Here is a 15,741-nt window from a genome sequence, read left to right as displayed (position 1 = left end):
TATTAAGGTGGAGATTTTAGTAAAGCTAAATGGTGATATGTCTCTTACTTCTGAAAACTCTTGAAATTTTAGTGCTGCTCTCTTACAATAACTAAAAAAAAAATTTAGGAAGATATTTCCACTTCCAAAATTTTTCAACGTAAGGCACACGGCAACATTAAAATCTAGAAACAACTAGAGTAAGTAATAAATATTTCTCTTTTCAACCATTATTTGCTCTTTATCTGAAGAAAGTGGGTGAGTAGTGCAGTTGAAACATGCCTAGATTAATAAAAATGACTGAATTTAAGAAATACCAATAATATTTGTGTGCAGAATGTTATTAATTTTAAAAAGAAGTGTATTTTATGTAAATATACATTTTACATAAAATATACTCCCTACAGTGTTATAGGTAGAAAAAAGTGTGAGGCACTTACATTACCAAGGAGGGAGGAGCATACTGAGATTATCATCTTTTTATACAAGCACCAAACCATTTGTTTTAACCTCTGAGATAAAAGCAGAAGCTAAAAGTAAAAGGAAATAGCTCATATTTGGTACACTAATAATCTACAAGTTCAAAACTCAAAGTATTTGATTTTAATCTGATGGAAGTAATCCCACCAGAGAAAAATTTTTCATATTTAAAACTGTCAAAATATCTCCCTGAAAAAGTTCTGTATATTCTGTGGTATTATTTCAGAATACTGTAAACTGTAGATGGTATTTCACTCCTCTGTGACAGCATACTATTCTAATGATGGTAGTATAGGTGAATAACTCCTCTTATTACAAACCAGATTTTAATGTTTTTATAACAGTAAAAATAACACGTACATCAATGTCTCCATGTGAACTTGCTGACATCCAACAAGGACAGTCTTATTACTCTGTGATGCTTCACAAACTACTCAAAAACCAAGGTGAGGAGTGGGCTTGGAATTACAGGAATCCACCAGATGTCAAATCAGGGTAAGTTCTGGCTTCTGATGGGTGACGATGGGTGGCAGGCTGAGTGTTACTCATGCTATTTAATTCAGCTGGATATGTTTCATTTAAAATTGCTCCGTTCTGAAACTGCAAACAGCAATGCAACTTATTAGAACAGATCCTTCATATATATTAAACCATTAGATATGTGAAATGTAGTTCTAAAATCTTTATCCTCCAAGTTGTTATTGTTAAACTTCAAACTCCTTTACTGCTATTTTAACTCATTCAGTGAAGTTGTACTGAACACATGTATTAGTTGCACTTACAATCTTTCGGTTTCTCCATTAGATAGTATAGGTGAGTGATATGATTGTCTCGCTTTAGATGTGGCACTCCACTGACTATTTGATCAATGAAATGCCTTTGGTTTGGGCAGGAGCCACTGGATCAGAAAGTACTAGTCACGAACCACAGGTACTATTCTCTGTCATAAGTCTGCTTTGACCAGATTGTATCTCAGTAAGTTTTAGGTACCAATAAACTAACTACATTCAAGATCACCACACTGGACTACAGATAACCCAGAACTTTCTGAAAAGTGGCAAGTTATGGTTTGCAAGAGGTTTCTTAATATGCCTTATATACTATATACCATGGGTATGATTTCTATAACCAATTTTATTCATAATATGCTTTCAAAGTACTACTAAACTTATTGTCCTAATTATGGAAATAAAAATTACCAAAGTAAAATGCTTGCTCTTGCCTTTTAACAATGAAATTTAGTCTCATTTCCATAAGTGTTACTGGAAAAAAAGGAGGGAGGGGAGGACCTTGAGACACACAGTTCTGTGGAATAATAATTAGTTGGTGATGAACAGGGAATCCTGGCGTGCTGCAGTCCATGGGTTTGCAAAGAATTGGACATGAGTGAGCGATTGACCTGAATAATTCCTAATAGTTCTGTAGGTTTTTATAGATTACAGAACTTTTTGAATTTAGTATAATTAGTGAAAGTAATGGATTATAATCATACCTTTAACTGCTTCAAATGAAATTTACCTTTCTAAAGCCTATGGAACATTAGGTTTCAGTCCTTCTAAACTCTGTCAAGTTTTCAAAGGGAAGGTAATAATCGCCCACTAAAAGGTAGGTTTTGGATAAATTACTTTAATCACTCAATACAATGCACATCAGCAATTGTCTTTAAAGAGACTGTGCTAAGTCACTTCAGTCGTGTCCTACCCTTTGGGATCCTATGGACTGTAGCCCATCAGGCTCCTCTGTCCATGGGATTTCCCAGGCAAGAATACCAGAGTGGACTGCCATTTCCTCCTTCAGGGTGTATTTCCAACCCAGGGATCGACCCTGTGTCTCTTACGTCTCCTGCATTGGCAGGCGGGTTCTTTACCACTAGCGCCACCCGAAAAAAGACTGTCTAGAGCAGTGCTAGTCAACAGAAATATAATGATGTGAGCCACAAATGGAGTTCCAATTTTTTTTAGATTTAATAACTTTTTTTTTTTTAAGTTGCTTAGTCATTTCCAAGTCTTTGCGACTCCATGGACTGTAACCCTCTAGGCTCCTCTGTTCATGGAATTCTCCAGGCCAGAATACTGGAGTAGCTAGCCATTCCCTTCTCCAGGAGATCTTCCCAACCCAGGGATTGAACCCAGGTCTGCTGCACTGCAGGCGGATTCTTTACTGTCTGAGCCACCAGGGAAGTCCAATAACTCCTTGGGGGAATATGTAGGTCCAGAATTCTTACTATTCATAAGGAAGCAACACAAAACAGTGGGAAAGAAAACAAACACTGTAAGGAGCTGGTGCTAATGCAGGCCCTCTTCAGAATATAATTTTATATAATTCACTTCTCTACAGTTTACAAGTTACCCACCTGTGCTTATTCTGCAGCAATGTTGTGAGATAGACTGTAACTCACTGTTAAATTTTAACTGAACAATGTCAGGAATGAGGATAAGAAATTTTTTCGCAGTCTTTTTCTAGGGAAAAACTCATATGTAATCAAACAAACCAAGTGTATGAAAAAGATCAGGAAAAAACAATTAATGAGAAAGCTGCAAATGACATTTATAAACTGTTATTACAGTCTTTAATGGGATTTGCTTCACAACTAAAATACACAACATGAACTCAATATTTTCTAATGGAAAAGCATAAAGGCAAGCGTAAGAGATTCCTGGGTGGTCACAAAGAGCAGCGATCATTAGGAAGCACTTTAAGGTACCATGTTGGTAGAAGGGTCTGAATGACACATTTAAAAAATTCAGCTTGAGTCTCGTGATAGAAAGCCAGATAAGTTACCTTTCTTATTTTTCTTCAGATACCAGGGAAAAAACTATTTTACCTTGAAGGATAAAATGAAGATAGAACACAGAGGAGCCTAGGACTTTTAACAGAGATCACCTAGGACAAAAGTATTTGAAGGAAGCACATCGATACTGGTTTTAACCCAATTTCAACAGGAAGAGAGTCAACATTTAATAATAATGAGTATAATCTATAAAAATACTGAGTCACTGTGTTCTATACCTGAAAATGTAAATCAACTATGTCAGGAAAAAAAAAAAAAAGAGCTTTGAAAAACCTATTTTTAAAACCTTAAAGCTTTCTAAGTCAGCATGTTTAAAAGGTCAGATTTTAAAAAATAATCAACATTATTCTAAACAGTGTATTTTTAACTAATTTTACTTGGTAATTTTACTTTTAACTTATGGATGTATTCATACTGCTTTTGTCCTTGATTTCTTTTAAATATGATATACTTGTATTAGTAATGTAAAGGTACCAGCTTACACAAAATGGTCACAAATAAAATTAGAAATGTTCTCCCATACATGCTACAGATAAAATGTTAAAATCAGTCACTGACAGAAAACTCATAATTTACATCTGTTTATAATTTATGAAGAGGCATTTGAAAGGACTTACTCAGTTTGAGAACACCTTTACCTTGTTTACAAATGCCTGTGAGCCCGGCGTGGTTGGGTTGTACGGCATCTGAGCCAGCTGGCTGTGCTGAGGGTCTGGCTGGCACTGGTACATTGAAACAGCCCCGGTGTAACACGTCTGAGGAGCTACCATGGCCGACTGTGGATTGAGTCCATGCTGTTGGTTTTCAGGAACTTGTAAACATGAGACAAAATCTTCTAAATTAGAAGCAGTAGTAGGGTACGGGGCTGGTTCAAAATTACCCATGGGAAAGTCTAACTGTGTACCCTGAGGTTGTGGTGGCAACCCAGGCTGACTACAGGGTATCAAGTTCTGGGAGTAAGGCATAGGATCAAGCTCAGGTTTGTAGGGAAACTCTTGACTAGCCCCGGGTAAGTCTGCAAAGACATTGTACTGCTGGAGGTCTTGCTGAGGACAATTCAAAGGCACAGATTGGTTAGAATTCCAGTTTGCAAACATGTTGTTAACTTGCATATGCTTCATTTTCTGACACAGTTGTTGCTGCTGCTCCACTGCTGTGTGCATCTGATGGGGCTGCAGCTGCTGCTGGTCTAACTGGAGCTGCTCCTGGACCATACAGCTAGGGTTCAGAGCCACGGATGGCTGCTGAGGGTACCCTGAACACCCGAAGGTAGGCTTATTTAAAGAGTCTTCAACGTAGGTCAGAATTTCATCTGTTAAGTCAATATCTCTGAAGTCATCTTCACCAGAAAAGTCAGTTCTGAAAAATTCCTCATTCTGTTGCATGTGTTGGATGTCTTCAAAATCAATGCCTAGGTGTTTCATAATGCTGTACAAGTCACTGTTTCTGTTATCTGCAAAGAGCCTGGCATGATCTTCAGAGAGAGTTGGGTTCATGTCCTGAGACTGGCTGATCTGCTCATGTTTCAGGATAGTGTCACTCCCCATAGGTACAACACTGTTTTGCCAGTTACTGCACTCATTCAGAGAGTCACTGAAAAAATTCCTTTCAAAAGGTGTACTAGTTGAAGCAGGACAGAGATAAATAGCCTCATCTTGTTGCATCATGGCATTCAGGAGGGAACTGGGGCTGAGGGAATCCTTACTTAGAGTTGATGTGTCTTTTCCACCAGCACCATTTTTAGTCTTTATTGGTAAGGGATCCATTATGGAAGGAAAGGGGCTGCTTATCTCATATAGAACGGCATCTCCAGTGGTAAACATAAATGGCAACTTCATATTGCGTTTGTTTAAGTGCTCCATTCCTTCTTCATCTCTACAATTGGGCACAAGAAAGTTTGCATGTATTAGAAAAAGCTGTATCCTAAACATTTCCAAAATAAGAAATTTTAAAAAAGAAAAACTAGCACACAAAATACACAGTAGTTAAATTTGCTAGAGGTGAACATAAATTTGAGAGAAATCTTTCTGATGACAAGTACTTAAAACTGTTTATAGAAATTTAGATAGAATTCGTCCAAAAATTTAATTTCACTCTCAGATTCCATCCCTACCTGAAAAAAAAAATTCTGAATGGAATACAGATCCAAATATACAAGTGAGGCATGCTGAAATATAAAGCTCTAAAGGAAGATTGACATATGAAAATTAAAATTTTTTGCATGGGAAAAGAATTCATAGGTTAAGGCATGGAATAAATGTCATAGTTTCATATATACTCTGTAGTGTGTATATGTGTAAAATTTAATGCTGGTATTAGGTAAAGAGCTCCAAATAGGTCTAACAACCTCTTAATAACTAATAGAACAAGCAAACAAAAATAGCAAATGTATAAAAACATGAACAAAACAAACCAGACCACTGATATGTAAAGAATACTATACATACAAAAGAACGAGTAGTCTTGACAAGAGTATGTAGGATATTTTATCAACACTGACCATACACTGGATTATAAAATAAGCCACAACAAATTTCAAAGGACTGAATTCCTTCAGGCTATTGTCTAACCTCAGTGGAATTAAAGTAACAAAAAGACAACTAGAAAATCCCCTAGTATGGAACAGTACATAACACTATGTTTCTAAATAATTCCTGAATAAACAAGTCAAATACTAGCACATATTTTCAACTGAATGATAAAGACAAAGGACTGTAGTTAAAATCATACTTAAAGAAAAACTAATACCTTAACCAAATACATTAAAAAAGAAAAAGGTGGAAAGAAATTCAAATTATACCTAAGAAGAGTAGAAGGTAGGAAATAAGAACAGACATAACTAGGGAACAAACGTATAACAGGAAAAAAATCAATGAAACAAAAGCTGACTCCTTGAGAAGGATAATAAAATTAATGGCCTTCTAGGAATAGTGACGAAGACAGGGCACAAATTCCTAATACCAGAAAATATGTCTTAAAATTATATGAGTGCAGAACTTTTAGAACAGAAAGAAAATAAGAGCATAAGGGAGAAAAATCATGAAGTTGATGAATGCGAAGTAAGTATTTGGCATAAAAATTCAACAGCCACTCATGATGATGATATCCTTCTGGTAAACGAAAGACAGGGATGCTTTTAAACCTGAAACAATAAACTCAGTATTTACAAAAATAACAAAAGACTACTTACAAATATCATATGAAATGATCAAGCATTTGAAGTCTTTCTCCCTTAAAGTTGGGAATAAGACCAAAATGAATTATCATTATTTCCATTGCATTCTACTGAGGGCCTAGCCAGTACAATGGAAGAACTTAAAAAAAAGAACAAAACTAAGTCTAAAGGTTAAAAGAAAAAAATTATTTGCAAACAACATAGGACATATTAGAAAACCTTAAAAAAGTCTACAGACACTTTGTTAGAATTAATAAGTGAGTTGAAGTAAGGTCACTAAAACACCAATATTAAAAACTCAACTATTTCTATATATTAAAATTATATATAATATATACGCACACCATTTAAAATAACATCATAGAACATATCTAGGAATAAAATTAAAATATGTATAAGACTCAGGTAAGAACAATACAGCCCATTATTAAGATAAAAACATGGGTACATACACATGGACCACCACATTCATGGGTTGCAAGATTCAATAATTTCAATATAGTCCCATTAAAAATCTCAACAGATTTTCCCATAGGAATTGGCAACTGATTTCTAAATATATATGGAAATATAAAGGGTAAAGAAGAGGCCAAGACTCTATCCAAGGAGAACAAAAATTCTGACCAAACGAAATGGTGGGCATAAAGATATCAAGGCATATCAAGATACAGAATAGTTAAGACAATGTGCTTTGGAATAAAAACAGACAACTTGACCAATGGAACTGAGAAGCAGAATCACAGATACAATCCTCTGATTGAAATGTAGTGCAGTGAGGAAAAGGTGGTCTTTTCAAAAAACTCTTTTAAATAAATGTTACTAGTCGACTAAATGTCCATATAAGGGAAAAAGACTAATTGTGATCCTTACCCTCAAAGCCACATACACAAATCAATTCTCCAGAGTAGAGAAAATGTGTGCAATGTGAATATTTGACAACATACCTACTTCTAGAACATATGAGAAACTTAATCACTGCCTGCTTATTAGCAAACACATGCTAAATAAAGCACTATTATATTTTTATTTTAACAGAAGGCCCTGGCTTTTCACCTTACTTTCAGATACCCAGGATGAACCCTTGGAGTTTTTGTTAATCATTCTCTTCAATAGCTCTACATCCATAGTTGCTCAAGAAAGTTGGTTAACTCTGATTTCTCAGTGTCTTTAACTTACCTAGGCTTCTCTCTGCACATATTACCTTTTCGGTGCTTATTTCCAGTGTAAATTCTCCTCGAATTTACTTTAAGGTTTTCATGTAAGAGGATTTCTAAACCAAAGTGTTAAAAATAAAAAAACCAAAACATGAAACATTCTAGGTCTTTGTGCTTACGTTAGAGGTCTCTGAGTTGCAATGATATAATCTGGTCTTCCATTTTTATAAACTAAGCGTGCATTTGACTGCACCCAAGCCCATCGATTGTCTTTCGTAAGAAGCCTGAACACTATCATGCCACTCTCTCCAGTCTTAATCACTAAAACAAACAAACAAACAAAATTAAATTAGCAAATCTAAAATCAACACAGTAAAGAAAATCTCTGTAATATTTCTGGGTGTAATTCACGTATCACCAAAGATGATAAATACACTGATGACTTCTAAGCACAGTATATTAAAATGCATCAAGATAGTTCTTCAGCATTGCTGTTTTTTCCTATTTCAGACTAAATTTATTATTTAAATGATTCAAGGAAAGATTAATATGTAATATTATTATCAAGTAATATGTGAAACTATAGGGAGTATAGTTTGGGGGGGGGGGATTGTTTTCATTTTTAAAAGGGAACATGTCCTACAGTCTGATATTTTACTCTACAATTTTAAAGTATAATCTGGGCTTCCATGGTGGCTCAGATGGTAAAGAATCGGCCTGTGACGCAAGAGATGCAGGTTCAATCTCTGGGTCGGGAAGACTGCCTGGAGAATTCCATGAAGAGGAGCCTGATGGGCTACAGTCTGTGGGGTTGCAAAGAGACACAACTGAGCAACTAACATTTTCACTATATTAACAAAGTTGAAATAAATTGATGAGACAAAATGGCCATTTTCAGAGTAATTAAGCTACTCCATTCCTGTGTGGCAGCTAATGAATTAAACGTGTAACTCCAGTTACTCACAGTTGTGTGGTACTGAGTAGAAGCTAATCCAGATAGTTTCCTTAAACACTTTTACATCAATAATAATCTGAAACATGTCCTCGAGTAAAAGGTATTTTCTCAGTCAAGTTCATAAGAAACTGCAACTTACTTCGGATGTGGTACTCAGCACAGTAGAGCATGTCAGCAGCATGAACGAACTGGTATCCTGATCCTCTCATGCACAGCTCTGCTTCAGTGTAGCCTAAAACAAGTTTTCCTCTGTTTAAAGGGAAAATAACCACAAAATTGAAATTTAACACAAATGAAGTCACCTACATAAATTATTTAGTTATTTTCTGCACTATGTTGACACTCCGAATTTCACACTAGCAGGTAGAAACGAACACATTTCTATAATTGCTCTCTTTTGTATATGTCTGCAAATTTCAGTTTTAGATAACTTTCATGGTCTTCATTCAGGAGAATAGTCACTAAAGATGAGTCTAACAGAGTAGATCATATAGATGAAATACAAAATCTTTAATTATATTTTAGAATACTTTTACTTCATTTGGAGGGGCAGGGTTTCTCAAACCTGTATGCATTCCCATACTAGGAAGGAGAAAAGCAGTAACATACTTTGGTTACTGAACTTCCAGGGCAAAAAGTCAAACTTCGTACAATGTAAAACAAGCCAGCAATAAATGGATACTGAATCTTATTAATATAAACACATTATCTGTAATACAGAAATTGCGGCAATACTGTAAGATATAAAATAAATGATCCGTGAATGTGATGAAATTATTTGAAAAGGCTATGCTACAAACTATGAACTAACACTAGCTACTGTGATAATAAAGTTATAAACTATACCATATGGAAAAAAAATATATAAGACAGACACATTTATAAAATACACATTTGGTAAAATAAACCCGAAAAAGTTTCACTTACTTGGCATCACAACCAGTAGGTGTGAAGTCGAGTTTGTGTTTGGTTCTAAAGATGAAATTTTTGGTTCGAATTTCAAGTATGGATGGTGGCTGCAGGGGAGTAGCTATTGCAAACAAAGCCAACTGAGGTGGAAGCATCGAGCCATCTTTCCCTTTCTTGTTCTGTCCATGAAGATATTTCAATCTCCCTTGGAAATTCATTGCCTTAAGAAACAAAAAGTTCATTAAGATGAATGCTGTATCAAGGTTCCATACCACCCCAGTCTGATCACTATGACAGAAAGATATTTTCTGGGCTGTGAGTTTGCCCCGGGGTGAAAAGTGACAATAGTGGGAAGCTGAGTAGGCATTATAGCCAATAGGAAGCTTTTGGGACTGGCTGGTTGCTTCTACAAAATGTCTGTTAGATTTTCATAGCATATGTCTGTCCTCTGGGGATGGGTGAGAGACTTAGTTTCCAGTCAATCTTTTCCAGAGGAAAGCAGTAAGCCACATTTCTGCTCAACTCCAGTCTGAAGTTAAGAGGTCTGAAGAAAGAGCAAAGCACACAGAATGGAATCCAGCTCTTGGAGAATATAAAAAGTAGAATTTCCTTATACAACTTACCTGTTAAATTAGCATGCAATCACTTCATTTTAAGCCTTTTTAAATAAAAGTTTTGTTTTTTTAAACTTCTGAAAAATAAATAAAATGGTTCCTTTTTAAAGGGCTCAATCAAGGCCATTTTCAGTGTTTTGATAATTCCACAAAAGTTCATGAGGCTATCAAATGCTATTGTTGTTCCCTTCTTCCCAGGAAGCCCATTAAAAACATCCTAAAAGATAGTCTGAGACAGTCCTCAAGGGACTGCTAAGAGACCCACTCCTTGTTTTAACAGATCACAATAGGAAGACCTACATAGTCTTCTGAGCTTGCAGCTGCCCTAGCATCTATGTCTAGCATGGGTCTGTGCACAGTGCATGCTCAAAATCTATTTCCTGAACAAATGAATTGTGATAAAGTCAGCAAGTACACATTAATTTTCAAATATACATGGGCTCGATTCCATAGCTCAGAGTATATTTCAAAACTCCAGGAAATCTTTTCTGTAGAGAGAAAACACAACTGTTCAAAAACACTAAAATGAATCCTAAAACCGTATAAAGAATGCAGACCTCTATTAGGATAAAGAATAATTTTAGAAGACAGAGGAAACAGACAATCATGACCATGATCAATTTGGTTGCTTAAAACAGTACTGACCAGGCCAAGGGATGACTCTGACGTCCATACGACACCAGTACAAGGGAGAAAAGGCCCAATTACACAAAGAAATTTCATCTAGAAATACATACTAATTGACCATCAGTACAAGGAAAACTATCTCAAAGCACAATTCTAATTCTGGGTAAGCAAAATTCAGACATAAACACCCCAACAAAAATCATGTTGTGAACGGATCCGTGGTGGAGTGCTCTGTCTTAAGGATACAAGTGAGAGCCTGGACCATCTACCTCCCCTCTTAGCGTCCTCCCTCTGCAGGTCATCCTGGGAATTCACACAGGGTGTTGTGATGGAATTCACTCCAACGCATGAGAGTTCACACTACACAAGAGTGTCTCATACCAGATGACCCTGCAGTGACGAATAGGCAACCGTTTTTCTACATGGCAGTTATTCTAGCCATATGGAAAATGCCGTGATAATTTTTCCATCTAGCAGGCGTTAAACCCAAAGAAGATAATAAGCAGTGTGCCACCAAAAAAGCGCTACATAATTATCTTATACCTACAAAGTCCAAAAGAAGGGCAAAATACAATGGTCAATGTTATTCCATTCAGTCTTCGTTATACTGCATCCGAAAGGACAGAGGCTCTGAGTTACGGAAGATATTTTCAAAAATCTAAAAAGACTTTTAAAAAGTTACTTTCCTTTATAAAACTATTTAATTAAGTAGATTTTTATAACCCAAACTCAAATACATTCAGATTTGTTTCACTTTTCTTTTTAATTTTCTACAACTTCATAGTAAATGCCAGTATAAGATGCTACACCTTACCAGAAAACCAGATGAATTATCTAGCAGACACCTGAGTCGGCAGACGAAGCACCTCTCCATAAACGAAGAGTTCTCTGGAGGAATCTGGTCTGGGTTATAATACATGGCTGGCTGGGAGAGTCCATTAGCTTCTATAGAAATAAATAGCAACACAAAGTTACTTTCCGTTTTGCTAAAAATTAAGTATTTGGGCTTCTCAGGTAGTCCTAGTGCTAAAGAACCCGCCTGCCAGGGCAAGAGACATGAGAGACATGTGTTCGGTCCCTGGGTTGGGAAGATTCCGAGGGAGGGCCTGGCAACCCACTTCAGTATTCTTGCCTGGAGAATCCCATGGACCGAAGAGCCAGGCAGGCTACAGTCCACGAGGTCGCAAAGAGTCAGACACAACTGAGCAACTTAGCACAGCACAGCACAAGTGTCTGAATAGCTGAAATCTGTGTTCATTTCTAAACCAAAGCTATATTCTCATTATAAAAAAAAATCACTTTCAGAAGAGGAGCTAGTGAAAAGAAATGAAAACTTATTGAATAATACTTTTACTACATAGAACTTTACCTATTCAGCTGTTTTTATTTCTACTGAGCTATCACTGTCAACAATTTCTATCTTTTCTAACACCTTTTTTCTCCTTTTTAACATTTTTACATATGTACGGAGACACTGCTTTTGTTGAAAAAAGTATTTTTTAATTCCTCCATCTGCCAGTTTGCTTTTATATTTGGTGCATTTTAAACACAGAACAATCTATACACACTCCAGAATTAACCTTATACATTCCATCCCCTCTTTCACAATAATGTAAGAATTATTTTTATACACTATATTACTGAGTATATGGCTATACTTTATCACTTGGAATTCATCAATGGCTGTCATCTCTCGAGGTCCTCCTTAGGTCATCAGGCTTCTTGTGACCTGGTTCTGGCCCACGGCTAGAGATTCATGTCTTTCCCCTTCTTCCTCATCTTCACTGTGGAGTTCCATGCTCCTAAAGATTCTCTGCCTCCTTTCAGAGAATTCAATTCCCAACACTACCTTTGGTAAACATTCTTACCATCAATTCTTTGTCCGGAGTCTGGACACTGTTGAGGATTTAACGCCCAGTGCAGCTGGCGCTGAAATTCAGCTCGGTCTTCGGTATGGATCAGTTCATATACACTCTGATGGATGACATCAGACTAAAGAAAAAAACAACAAAGAAATTAACAAGTAGTGCTGATTTTTAAATGATCTTCCTTGGTGCCTCAGTGGTAAATAATCTGCCTACCAATGCAGGCGACACAGGAGATGTGGGTTCAATCCCCAGATTGCGAAGATCCTCTGGAGGAGGAAATGGCAACCCACCCCACTATTCTTGCCTGGAGAATCCCAAGGACAGAGGAGCCTAGCGGGCTACAGTCCATAGGGTTGCAGAGTTGGATGCGACTGAGTGATGGAGCACGCATACACTGATTTTTAAAAATGTGGTTTATTAATTTCAAAACCTAGTTGCTCGATTACAGGGTGCTTTTTAGTGGTGATGTATGCAAATCAAACAATTGCAAAGCTCTCCTGGAATTCAAAACAAGAAAAGCTAGAAAGACACAAGCACTACAGCTGACAAATCAAAGGTTATTTGTCATCGCTTCCCTATGTGAACCACTTTTTAGTCAAATAAGTCACGTTCCTGTTCCTTAACTGCAACACGTTAGGTTCTGATGATTTTTATTTATTGATCTTTTAAAATAGAGCCTCTTATACAGAGTGAAGTAAGTCAGAAAGAGAAACACAAGTATCATATATTAACACATATATATGGAATCTAGAAAAACAGTACTGATGAACCTAGTAGAGAATGAACTTGCGGACACAGCAGGGGAAGGTGCAGAAGGGACGAACTGAGAGAAGAGCACTGACACACGCATGCTATCATGTGCAGAACTGACAGTGGGAAGTTGCTACATACCACAGGGAGCCCAGCCTGGCGCTCTGTGATGACCTAGAGGGCTGGGGAGAGGGGAGGGAGGCTTAAGAGGAAGGGGGTACATATATATAAAATTATGACTGATTTGCGTTGTTGTACAGCAGAAACCACACAACACTGTAGGACAATTTTCCACCAATTAAAATTTTTTTTAAAATCTTCCTTTGACAAAACTTGTCTGAACATTCAGTTAAATTTGACTTCTCTCAGCTTGAAGTATTACATATTTCCTTCCCTGCTCTCTAACAATTTTCCTGACATGAAATTTTGACTTCTAGTAGATTCCCTAAGATTAAGGGATATTGCTTTACAAAGGTCAGAGTCTTTCCTCCACCTCTTGCTTCTCAGCATTTACTACAGTGCTGAGACCTTAGCCTTTCCACCATTAGTGTTCTAACTTTTTTATTGCAACTCACAGCAAGAAATATTTTCCATCCATTGTGTGTGTTTGTTGTGTGCATATACACAGGGAGAAAAGTTCCACAGAGAGCTTTTATGTGTGACAATATTGTATTTCCTGTTTTATTTTAAGCAGCTAAACAGAATGATTGGTGATCCTCTGTATCAATTTCATCAACCACTCATGAGTCATAACCTGCAGTTTTAGAAATGGTGCCATAAACCACCATCAATGTCAGATATAAATGTTTTCTTAAAGAATATCCAGGTTAGGTATAGATATGAAGAAGAAAAAGCAGATTGGGAAATAGCTAAGCTTTTTTATTTCTTAACTGTTAAGAATCAATCAAATAATAATTAAGCTAGTTATGTAATGAAGTTTCTAACAGGTTTTTCCATGGACATTAATACATTTCCTTTAAAATTCAAAAATACTTAGGTTTGGTGTCAGGAGCCAGATTCCACCACCTTAGCTATCCGGACTTGAACCTTCCTATGAACCTTTTCTTCTAACATGAAGTCATCTCTATGCCATTCATTACACAACTGCCAGAGTTATCTTATGACATATAGATTGGAGCACATGCATTCCCTTCAACAAAAGTATTCAGTGGCTTCTATAGTGTGTATGACATAATTTAAACTTCAGGCCATATAACAGTGCAGACAGTGTTATTCGACATCAGTCTTGGCATCACCTGTTGAGCCTGTTAGAAATAAAATACATGGGCTCCACTGTGACATACTGAATTAGATTATATGGGACTGACGCTCATCAATTTAATGACGTTTTATCAAGTTCTTCAGTGATTCTTAAGAACATTAGAAATTAAGAACTGCTGATATGTAACAGTAGCGAGCATTCAAGTGTACTTACAAACTGTTCCCAAATCATATTGGATGTTTTCGCCCCTCAAATACACAGAACACCTTACGAATCCACATTCACCATATACTTAGTACCATTAAACCAGACACGCTTACCTCCTTCAAGGCCTTCCAGCCTACTGCCTACAGGATGGCTAGCTCTTCTTCTCTGCATCCCCTCCACATCTGGAGCCCACAATCTCTTCAGATTAAATACCATTTCCTTCAGGAAAACTTTTATAATCCACACAAGTAGGAATTAAAGGGATAAGCCACAGTAGTTTGCTTGTACCTTTACATATCACCTCATTCATTTCATAGTTACCACTTGCCCTCCAACTTCCATAACTAATTTGATGGCAAATATTCTCCTGTCTGCCCCCATCCAAACCCCATCTGCTCTTTCTTATACATAAGAATTCCTTATAAATGAAAGAGGAGACACAAAACCCATGAATCACATGTACCTTTAAGGAAATTATAATGCAGTAAAATATTAAAAGCATAAAAATATATTAGCTGCAAACATATAATTTTTTATTCTATAACATATGTGTTTCAATTATATTTTAATCTAAAAATTGTCACTTGTGTCCCTAAAGTATACGATAAATAAAAAGTAGTAAGTTAATTTTCAAAAAAGAATTTTTTAAGGACCTAAGGAAGCTATATTTACCTGCTGAAACCCCAGGTAATCTTGTATGGTGGAAGAAGCGTAGAAAACCAAAGCATCTGTAGTGACAACCAGTACAAAGCCATTTAGTGCCTGCAACGAGAAAAGTTAGAAGACTGGTAATGTGACTAACTAACAGTATTATCATCCGTTAAGCACTGACTTCAATTAAGGTTATTACTGTTACTGATGCAAAATCTCTTAAACCGTTAAAATGATTACACCCCAGAAATGCAGACACACCACACCCCTAGTGGTGAAAAGAATCCATTCTTTTGATTTGGCCAAAGGAAATCTTAGAGCTCACTGAATACTCAATCACAATAACTTGAATAGAATAT

General features: G+C 36.5%; 1 protein-coding gene and 1 non-coding gene across 2 annotated transcripts in view; one reads left to right on the top strand and one right to left on the bottom strand.

Annotated features, from left to right (window-relative positions):
- Positions 1-924: 924 nt before the first annotated feature.
- The window catches only part of AHR (aryl hydrocarbon receptor), a 46,810-nt gene continuing 31,993 nt past the window's right edge, over positions 925-15,741 (bottom strand). Inside the window, exons 4-11 of the mRNA XM_052639036.1 lie at positions 15,404-15,493; positions 12,553-12,676; positions 11,499-11,629; positions 9,462-9,664; positions 8,674-8,783; positions 7,759-7,900; positions 3,889-5,125; positions 925-1,059 (exon numbers count right to left, since the gene is read on the bottom strand). Coding sequence (XP_052494996.1) covers positions 925-1,059; positions 3,889-5,125; positions 7,759-7,900; positions 8,674-8,783; positions 9,462-9,664; positions 11,499-11,629; positions 12,553-12,676; positions 15,404-15,493 — 2,172 coding nt within the window. The remainder of the gene's footprint in view (positions 1,060-3,888; positions 5,126-7,758; positions 7,901-8,673; positions 8,784-9,461; positions 9,665-11,498; positions 11,630-12,552; positions 12,677-15,403; positions 15,494-15,741) is intronic.
- Positions 9,701-9,761, top strand: LOC128047135 (small nucleolar RNA SNORD31). Its single transcript, XR_008199321.1, has one exon. It is a non-coding gene; the product is annotated as a small nucleolar RNA SNORD31 (small nucleolar RNA).

This window comes from Budorcas taxicolor, chromosome 4 (assembly GCF_023091745.1).
Source record: "Budorcas taxicolor isolate Tak-1 chromosome 4, Takin1.1, whole genome shotgun sequence".
NCBI lineage: Eukaryota > Metazoa > Chordata > Mammalia > Artiodactyla > Bovidae > Budorcas > Budorcas taxicolor.
Note: the sequence above shows the minus strand (reverse complement) of the source record. Positions and strands in the feature narration are given on the sequence as shown.